Consider the following 10,756-nt stretch of genomic DNA (forward strand, 5'->3'; position numbering starts at 1 on the left):
TTCATGGAGGACTGTCTCCCGTGGGAGGGACCCCACGCTGGAGCAGGGGAAGAGTGTGAGGAGTCCTCCCCCTGAGGAGGAAGGAGCGGCAGAGACACCGTGTGATGAACTGACCGCAACCTCCATTCCCCGTCCCCCTGTGCAGCTGGGGGAGAGGAGGTAGAGAAAATCGGGAATAAAGTTGAGCCCAGGAAGAAGGGAGGGTGTTTTTAAGGTTTGGTTTTATTTCTCATTACCCTACTCTGATTTGATTGGTAATAAATTAAACTAATTTCCCCAAGTCGAGTCTGTTTTGCCCATGACTGTAATTGGTGAATGATCTCTCCCTGTCCTTATCTCGACCCATGAGCCTTTCATTATAATTTCTCTCCCCTGTCCAGCTGAGGAGGGGAGTGATACGAGCAGCTTTGGTGGGCACCTGGCATCCAGCCAGGGTCAACCCACCACACTGACTTGGTATTTTAGTGTCTGGAGACAGTCCTGTTTGCTAGATCAGAAGAAGATATCTGCTTAAGAGGTTCCTGTCCTTCCCAGATGGAAGTGATACACATTTCAACTCACCATGCGTGAGTGAGTGAGTGTGTGTGTGTGTGTGTAGACAGGACAGAGAGGTATGCTGCAGTAGAGAAAAATTATGTTAAAAGATTTAAACCAAGTTTTGTTTAACCCATTATTATTAGCCCCTTTTTTCTTCCAGACAGATTTATCACAAGAATGTCAATAGAATAAATCAAATGTACTACTGTAATGGATCTGTATAGGCAGACTTAGTCATGGTATACTCACTTAACTATGCTGGAAAGCCTCTCAAGCAGTGTTTCCAGCAAAGTAGTCCATGTTTTCTTTAACTAGTCAGTAGTGTAATTGTAGTAAGGTTAAGTAACATTAGAGATAGTTTTTTAAAAATAATAATATTAATAAAAAAAAATAAATTGCCGTGAAGTGCTGGTTTGACCTCACATTTGAACGATTTTTAGGAATGTATATCTCCATGAATACTTTTCTGTGCTTATTCCCAGCAAAGATCCAGAAGGTTATATACCAGAACGATTTCATACTCACACAGCTGTAACATTTCTCTTAATTCTATGCATACTCTCTACGGTTTTATTGCTAGTTTTGCCTGAAAGGATAGTGGTTACCCAGCCTGTAAGGTAACAGTTTTACATTACTACTTTTGAACATCTTTGTTAACGTGAATCCCATTGTAGAGCTAAATCCAAATTTGAATGTTTAAAGAAAATATATTTTGTATGGTTTGGCTTGTTACTCCCCTTCCATTTAGTACTAGAAGTAGAGAGAACTTCAATATTAAACTTGCTGCTGTGTTTATGTCCTTAGGCTTTGCATTTGAAATTACCTGTTCTCTGAGGTAATACTCATTTTCTTTGCCCCTTGATTTGGGGTTTTTTTTTTAGCTATGCAGCTGATGTTGATGCTTCTATGCTCTTTGGGAATAGTTTGATGGTTTTGTAGGAGCAGATCCAAAGGAAGTCTGCTTCCACAGTAAAAGAAGGAGAGGGAGACAGGATATGGATGCTAAACAGATCAACAAGCCTTACGTCCTTCCTTCCTTCCTTCCCTCCCCCTGTTAGTTTGGCATACAACGTGCAGTAGGATGTCCTTTTTCACCTTGGATCCTTTCCACGTAACTTTTTTTAGTTTTTACTCTTTAAAATAACATTCACTGTTCCTTACCCTAACTACCATCAGTAACACATATTCTGCCAACAGCAAATGCTATAAAAATGGGCAAGACTATACAGACCTACCTCTAGGACCTCTAGTCCTATGGACTACAACGGAAAAACAAAGATGAGGGTGAAGGGTGGAAAAGATAGATCATCTGGACAAAGTGCTATAATATTCTGTTTGCCTATTTTGGGTGTTGTTATCCCGATTTCTTCTGTTCATGTTGTCTGCTGATTGTTCTACCTTATTTTCCTCTTCCTACATTTATGCTTTCTCTTCATTGCTTGCGTAGGTTAGTTTTACTTCCTGTTTTGTAAAGGACAAATACGTTTAATGGTCACTTTGTAAAATCAGGGAAAGGATATGGGTTTTTTTCTCATTAGATAGCTACCTGAGATCAAACTCTAGATCCTTTATGCGACTGCAACATCCATCTCAGGTGCATGTTGTTTGGAGGTATGGGGGAGAAGTGCATTAAAACCCAGAAGGCAAGTAAAAAGAGCACAACTGGGAAACAATGGGAAATAATATCCTTGGCATTGCCTCACCCCCAAGAAAATGTTACTTAAAAGTCAATTCAAGTTTTAGGGGTTAGCTTACCTTTTGTATACCCAGGAGTTGACAGTGATGGAAGTCAATAAGCGTTCATGTGTACCCATATACAGAAGAGAGACTCAAAATTACTTTAAAAGTCCAGAGGGCAGGAGAAAATTATTCAGGCTCGGTGAAGGAAGAGTGGTAAAAGCGTAATAAAATAAATAGACAAGGCAGACTCCTTGTTAAGATCTTAAAGATGGGTGGCTGTTTGGTGGAGTTGTGTAAAATGTTTTTTCTGCAAAGGTGGTAACTCTTGAGGTATTGCATGTTTTGTAGGCTCTGAGATATCAGGAGTCACACCTGACTCCAGGAAGAAAAGGTAGAAAGGGGAGGGGAGAAAAGCGATGGGACCTTGGTTCTGCAAGGATAGGGAAATGACAGAGTAGTCAAGTCTTTGGCATCTGGGTGGAAAGTGTCAGCCTCAATGCTAAGCTTGGCATAGGTACCTTAATAACATATGGAAAAATAAAGTATCAAGATGACATCATGCTGAGTTATTTGCATCTTTCTCTCTAGCTTTCCTGTGGAGTCTGTCTGCCATGTTTTGTCTTCCTAGGGAGGCTCCTCATGGGCTATAAGGTGCTCTTCTGGGCCTAAAATTCCCATTTCCCTCCCTGCTTCAGTCCATGTTTGTCAATTCTTGCTGAGAGGAGCTGGTCCTGCTCTGCAGGGACAGGACAACAGCAGCACCCAGGTGGAGAGATACAACTGTTGTTCGCAATTTTTCATTATTGCTAGCTCTCATGATTTTACTGCAAGATGAGTGATATTTGTTTTAATTACCACCTCAGTTGCTGGAGTCAGTGATTAAATGAGAATCTCAGTTTTCACTTAAAAATAAATCCCCAACATTTGTAGGTGTTGAGAAAGAGTTTGAAAATGTGGTAATGTGGTGTGAATTATAACCTAGAGGCTTAGAGGCTAGGAAACAAAGCAGCAAATTAAAAAACCCCTTCATTTTATTGCTATTTTATCATCTGAGGTTGCTAAAAATCCTCATTATTTTTTTGATGGCTGCTTTATGTTTTTCAGCTACTTGGATTGATAATGCTGCAGATAAAAAATCACTTCTTCACTTCTAAGAGTTTTAATTGGAATTTCTGTGTAAACGTGTCTGCAGATTTTAAGCAGCCAATTGAGGAAATGTAAAGAGAAAAAAAGTCATGTTTATATGAATGTTCAGCACTGTTGGATAGATCTTGAGTTTACACATAAATATTATTGAAAGCTAAGTCTGTCAGTAAGTAGAGCAGGGCAGTGCCTTCTCTGGTTTTTGCATTGTGCCAGTTACTATGTACATGGATTCCAAACTTAGTAAAATCAGTAAACTATTAGTAACAAGAAGGGATTTTGTCCGTATTATGAACTGTGGTGTTTGTTCCAAGGCAAAATTCTTTTTTCTTCTCAAATCTTTAAGGGATTCAGGACTAAGTCGTGTTGAACAGTAGTGTGCTCATCCAAGGAGAACTACTGAGCGCATTTAATTATCCTCACTGGTTGTCTCAGCACAGGGTGTGCTGATTATAGATAATGCTACCTTCGAAAGCACGCTGTTAGCAAGAGCGTTAGGTTTATTTTCGTAGATCAAATATGCGCGTTGCTTCAAACTGTCTTAGATGTCCAGCTGCTGTTTTGAAAGCAGAGTTTCCAGGCATAGTTGCTCCTTGCTTTGACCTCTTGTGTTATTTTCTCGGGGGGTGGAGAGGATCGCAAATTTTGTATTCCTTCTCTCCCCCTGCAGTAATTGTACTAGACACTGAAAGTATTTGCAGATAAAAGCAAATAGTTTTCCTGTTCCTGTCCTATAACCCTCTAATTTATTTATTTGTTTTCTTTTGAATGCAGATTTTAGTAATGTGCCTGATGTCACATCCAGCTTGAAAAGGAGCAGTACTGATGGCACTCTGGACCAAGTGCCACACAGGGCGAAGACTGATCCACCTTTCAGGGTAAGAACATGCTCGACATAACAATCCTTATGAACGAAAAGACAGTGTTGTAGTGTTAACGCTCTGCATTTTGTGGGAAAGACTTTAATGTATGGCACTAATTTGGAAAAATTTTTATGCACGTTAGCTGTATTTAGTGTTTTATTATCTTGAAGTCACCCTGACAGGTCAGCATCTACGGCACAGCTGCTGCATCTCCAAAAGCAGTGTGATGGGGCCAAATGGCAAACAGGCAGAGACTTGTCAAATTTATCTTTCTGTGTTGCTTGAACCCAGTTTTGCAGAGAACAGTAAAGCTGCTACAGCTTTCTAACTGATTCAGTTTGGTTCATGTTTTCTTTTTGCTGATACTTCTAGGGCTTGTTGTTAAGATTGCAGCGACCATAGCAACACTCGCTTAACGTCAATAGTTTTAGACTGGACTACAGACTTGGAGAGGTGCAGTGTTTGAGACCCAGTGATTCCCACTCTCTAATTTGGATGAACCTTTATGTGTCTGCAGTTCCTGTTTGACTTCAGCTGGAGTAATGGATGCGTAGACCTTCTCTCAGTCAGGACTTTGGAGGCTGAGGCAGGGACCCCCAGAATTAGTGTCTACCTTCGAATGCATTGGTCTTCGAAGAGTGACTTTTTTGTCCATTTTGCTCTGAGTCAGTCAGATTGCAACCTGTGTCCAACTCAAGTGCATATTTTTTTGAACCCTCCAACTGCTAGCACGGGTGGTGTTTTCCTGTTGGTGGCTGTCATTCTACTAGGCATTGCCATTCTGACAACAGAAATGTTTTTGTTACTTCTGTTGATGAGTTGGTTGTATCTCCAAGCAAATTTGTGATAACACTTGTGTTACACTCTTGCATAACATAAATTAAGTTAGAGTTTTTATGGTTCTGGAATATATTACTGTCTTGTACTAGATTGTATGAAAAATTGGTAGTAGAGATAAGGCAGAACGTAAAAACTCAGAATACCAGAACAGGGAAGATACATTGTGCCTCTAGCCATACCTACCGAGAGGAGCTGATCCTCTCTTACTTTTGGAATTACTTTGTAATCTACTTCGGTCTAATATAGGTGACTTTATGCAGTTTCCCTAGAGAGTAAGGAGAAGCCCGGTGATTGTGGGTCTTTAGCCCATCTCCTGCTGCACAGGGGATTCCCACAGAGATAATCTACATCCTGTGTCACACATTGCTTACGCTCCCAAAAAGTCTTTGCAACCAGACAAGAATAAACTGGATTTTTCCTCCCCAGGACACATTGTTCCTTTGGAAGGGGTAATGTGGATTTCTCTACTCTCCTGTTTTAGGGCTTCTGCAGTGTTTTAGAGGCAGGGATCTTTGCAGGAGCACAGCGGAGGTGACCCCAAGGCTTAGGATGCTTTGGTGGCTGGCTGCACCAGCAGGTTGGTGCTTGGCCAGGTTCCCCTGGGTGCCTCGGGGTGCCCTGCTCGCCTGGGGTACGCGCTGCCCCCCATGCACTGTGCAGACATACACAACTGAGCTCCCGTCCTGCTGGAGGGGAGGAGATTCTGGGGCGTCAGCTTTGCTTGAGTAGAAAAACAAACCCAATCCTGATCATCTGTGTCAAATGCACAAGATGACAGAAAATTAGGGAGAGTTCAGGAGGATTTAAATACACACAGAACAATTCATGTACACTAGCTGTTGCTCTGAACGCACTGAATTTGCTCCAATGCTCTAAATTACGTGCTGCAATTAAAGCTCAAAGAAGAAAGGAAAACAGACAGGTCTGCTCCCTGCCCTCTCTCCAGCCTCAAATCTGTCACGTCTAGCAGTATTAATGGCTTGTGCACAATTTGCTGAAGTCACTGCCCATGCCATATTGCGGTTCACTTCTTGGGTTGGCATGCAGGTCTGCTAGTGTCATTCTGAAAATTATCTGAAGCTGTCCTAGTTTTGTAGGTACAAGGGAGGAGAATGGCTTGGCAATCAGAGGCAGTCTGACTTGAACTGCAGCTGTAAACGAGTCTGTGACAGCTCTACAATTTCTGCAAATGGTTTGTAATTGATTGCTGTCTTTCTGTTGGAGGGTGCCTATTACTGTCAGAGCTTTTTGTCTGACCCTTTTGATTACTCCAGTAGATGTAGAATTAAAAAAAACCAAACCTCACAGTAAATTTAGGTAGTGTATATTGTATGGGCTTTTGTGACTGGGTAGAAAAGGAATGAAAATGATTTCTGTTTTTATAGCTGTGATTTGGGACTGCTCGCCAGATGAACAATAGTTATTGCTAATAAAAGCTAGTTTGAGGAAATTGCACAGCCTCAAAAAGCATAGCATCTGGATTTGGGTTTGTTTCTTTTTTTTTCCCCCTTTGCCTTCTGTTTCCTGCATGTGCTAACTTGACCCACGCCTGTGGGAGAGCAGTAGCGCAGACACCTCGGCATTAGGCGATGTCACAGAAGTATTGGGGAGAGGAGATCTGTAGGCACAGCTCTGTGGAGAAGACGTTGGTGGCGCTAGGAGGTTCTGAGCACAGCCTGGAACAGGCAGTTTGGGATTATTTCAGGGGAGAGACAGCTAGAGATGCTCACTTCCCAGTTGACAGCAACTGTAGATGTAGTTACTTGGCTCTGAGAGAGCAGACTCCTTTGAAGTTTGGTTGATTTTTGTCCCGTAACAGGTAAGTAAATAAAAAAGTCTTAAAGCTTGGATTTAATGGTTGCATGTCTGATTTCTAGATTTTGTGTTTCTTATTTGGAGCATTTTTGTTTGTTTGTTTTTCACTATTATTTTCTTCATCTCATACCACGCTAAGGTTAAGCATCATCTTGACTGAAAGTACAGTGAGGCATTTCAGAAGTGCCTTGTAATCTCAAAGGAATAAGTCTTTTTTTGCATGTGTACTACATTCAAACCTGCATTCATTCATTCATTCATTCATTCATTTTTTGTAGTCTGAGAAATGAATGAATTTAGAATAGTTGTATGTTTGTCTTTCATCTGAGAGCTAACAAATGAATTAGAAGGGCAATAGAGGATTCTTTCATTCCAGAAATGGAAGCTGTTCCTTAAGTTATAAAATATGATTAAAAACACATGGACATCAGGAACCATCTATTCCAGATGCTCATTAGTTTTGTCAGCTCTGTATTCTCTGGGATGCCCCATTTATACCTTTAATACCTTTAACTTTATTTTCGATTTTATTTAACAAGGATCGATGTTATACTTCTAACACATTCTGCTGCAGTACATTCTCAAACTGTGTTAAAATACTGTTTATGTGGCAGTGGCATGTCGTCCTTGCAGTTGTTGGTTCTCGAGTATGTAGGCGTACTGTTGACAGAAGAATAGAGGACCTCAGAAAATCTGGGGATTGAGTATGCCTGTCAGTGCAATTAGGTTTAGTAGTGTTTAATCATTTTGAGAACTAATTGTTCGTGCTCCTGGTGCTCAGTTAAATCCTGGTATGTTGACAGTTGCCAAGAATCAAGCTCTGCGTACATCAAACTAGCATGAAGCTGAATAAATAAAAACCTGAAACTTTTCCTTTAGCTACTCATGATTTCTAATTGCAAACTGTATTGGTTAGAAATGTTTTCTCTAGCCCATGGTTTCTTTTAAGATGAAGTTCAGTAGTCTCTTACTAATTTGCTTATCTTTACTTTGTATTTTCAATATATTAAAAATATCCTTTTATGAAAGACGAACATAGCTAAAAGGTGAAAATTTACCATATAAGTAGCTACTATTCTAAGGTGTCTTTTAAGAATGCTGTGATCTGGCTTTTGGTTGCTCTGAATCTTTTGAGTATCATCAGAGATAAGTATTTCCAAAATCATATTAAGTTTTAACAGACAGAAAGAAGGAACTTCATATAAATGCATGTGTGAGAGGGGGAAGATGTATTTTCACTTTAAAGATTTTACAGATCATAAGAAAAAACCTTAGAGTAAACTCTGTGCAAATATTTCACATAACTTCATTATATTCTCAGCTGTATCTTAGAGTTCTTTAAGAAACTTAAGAAACATAGTAAAAATAGCTAGTGTGATGCTTTGTAATCACAGTAAAAACAGTCAATGAATGCAGAATGGTTTTATGCTGGCATCTTCAAAAATTAAGATTGCAGATGCAGAAACAGAAGCTACTGTGGTGAGAAACGTTGAATGTTAACAAGAATTTGTTTTCTAAAGAATGGCCAACTGGTTTGATTTTGTAATGCTTTTGAAGTGGTGCTATATTTCTTTCAAACAATGAAGTAAAATTGATTCTGGGAATAAGTTGGGTATAGAGACTTACAGAAATTGCCTTTGCTTTGCTGTTGACTCTTAAAATAGTCAATCTACTCTCAGAAAGGGTTATTGATCATACATCAGTATGTGTATATGAGGACAAGTCTATCCCCATCACCTCTTAATAAAAAATAAATAAAAAATACTGCACACTGCAGAGGGAGAAAACTAACTTTTTTTCTTGGGAATACCATTATTAATGCAATGAACAGAAATTATGGTTAAAAATCCCTGAACACCTTTCCCTAGCATGGGCTGCTTTAGATTAGCTCAACTCACTCCTCCGCTCCTGTTTGACAACCACATTCACTTTCCCTCCATCTGGTGAGGAAATGAAGAACTCGTGACAAGTCTGGTCAGCAGAGCGCACGGCACCTTTGGCAAACGCAAATCTTCATCTCCTGCAGGATGAGGCATTTTCATCAAATGCTTTCAGCTTTTTGTAGGGATGAGGTGCAGGTCAGTATAATGGGCCCTGCTTGAAATGTCCATATTTATAGATACAAGGGAAAAAAAGTAGAAAAAATACGTACTTTTGCATTTCAGAAGTCTGCTTTTGGATGCTCGAGTTTCCTATGTAATGTCAAATCATCCTTCCAGTGCTTTTGAAGCTTGCGTATTCTGTTTATTGTGACGCCAATTGTGGACAGTCCTCCATTTGCCAGAGAGGAGCTTTTCCAAGTGCAGTGAGAAGTAGATGTTTCCATGAACTCTGCATGTCTGGGACCATGGTGAGAAATCCGCTTTTCGGTCTCCCTGCATACAGTCCCGCTTCTCACGCTCAAGGAGCCAACGTGCAAACGTGCCTAACTTGGATAACTGTTGAGGTTTTTCTTCCAACCCATCTAAAGTGTATGTGCAATTGAGCAGCTGGTTTGCATGTCAGATGGTGCCCGAGAGGTGTGAATGCAGAGCCTGAGACTGGATCAGAAAGCAAACCCATCTTCCCACTTCTGCATCATCCAACTACCACAGCAGGCTTCTCAAAACAGTGCTTTCAACAGATGCAAAATACATGTGTCACAATTTCAAAAAGGAAATCCTTGTGTTGCCTATTAGCTGATTTCACACAGCTATTTCTGTAATAAAAATCAGCGAGTATTGTAAAGAGTTTGCTGCATATGTGGTTTTGGCCTCTTGTATATACAGCATAGCCGTATACTGGAGGGATGGTTCTCATAAGTTGAAGAAATTAATATTTTGTCTTCAAACTGTCTAAAACTGATTTTGAAACCACTTCATTAGAAGTAGCACTAAAGCCATCAACTTCTCATGCAGATAGAGTAATTTAAGGGTAAAAATCCTGAGGTACAATATACATTCAGGTCTAGGTTCAAACCTGAATGAAAGAATGTGTATCCCGTTGCAAGTCCGTCTGAATGCTCAATTATTAAAGAAAAAAGTGTGATTTGATTGTGGGGAGAGGAAGGGGGCAAGTACAACAGTTGCCATGGAATAGTAGAGGTGAAAGCAGTTAGTAATCATTACTCATATAGTCCAATCCCAGCAGAAAATTAATGCAGTTCTTCAATGTTTATGAATGGTTTGAATGGTATTTTATCTTCCAGAAGAAAGCAAGTGGATGCTAGGAATGATGTATTCCTCTGATTTGTTACCTAGAAAACATTGTACAAGCATGTGATCTGTAGCATATGTGCTGTGGGATAGTTCAGGGCATCACTGTTCAAAACACACCCAGCAGCCTTCTATTGGTGCTGTCAGTAAATGTAATCCTATATATTCAGTTGTGGTGGTTCATTTATTTATTTTGATCTGGTGACGACACTCATTCACTCTCGGAGATGCGATAGGGATCATCAGTCTGAATGTGTGTATATAAGCAGCGGATGCTTGTCTTTTAGTGGGTAAATGTCAAGAAGCGTTTATTCTTCCCCAACAAAGTTAAACACTTTCCTAGTATGACTTTTTGGTGAGAAAGTTAAAGAGTTACCAAAATATACTGAATTAGAAGGAAGATTTGCAATAATATGGTGCATAAAACATAAAAACTGACAAGTACAAATCGTGTTTTGATTACATTTAGGGTGGTGTAGCAGAGTATGTATGTATGTTCACATGTGTCTGGTAGATTTCAGAGCCATATTTCTCTCCATTTGGTGTAAGTGGCATCCTTTCTTGCTAGTCAGTTAGTGACCCCTACACCCAAAACATCCCCAAAGAAACATTAACATTGAAATAAAACTGTGGGAAATCTAAAAAAAAAAAAAAAAAAAAAAAAAGGGGGGGGGAGAAATTTTT

The 10,756-nt window shown here is 39.9% G+C and overlaps 1 protein-coding gene across 1 annotated transcript in view; it reads left to right on the forward strand.

Annotated features, from left to right (window-relative positions):
- Positions 1–10,756, forward strand: part of TIAM2 (T-cell lymphoma invasion and metastasis 2) — a 96,456-nt gene that overhangs the window by 57,204 nt on the left and 28,496 nt on the right. The window contains exon 14 of the mRNA XM_019472645.1: positions 4,135–4,238. Coding sequence (XP_019328190.1) covers positions 4,135–4,238 — 104 coding nt within the window. The remainder of the gene's footprint in view (positions 1–4,134; positions 4,239–10,756) is intronic.

This window comes from Aptenodytes forsteri, unplaced genomic scaffold (assembly GCF_000699145.1).
Source record: "Aptenodytes forsteri isolate BGI_AS27 unplaced genomic scaffold, ASM69914v1 Scaffold82, whole genome shotgun sequence".
In the NCBI taxonomy this organism is placed as follows: domain Eukaryota; kingdom Metazoa; phylum Chordata; class Aves; order Sphenisciformes; family Spheniscidae; genus Aptenodytes; species Aptenodytes forsteri.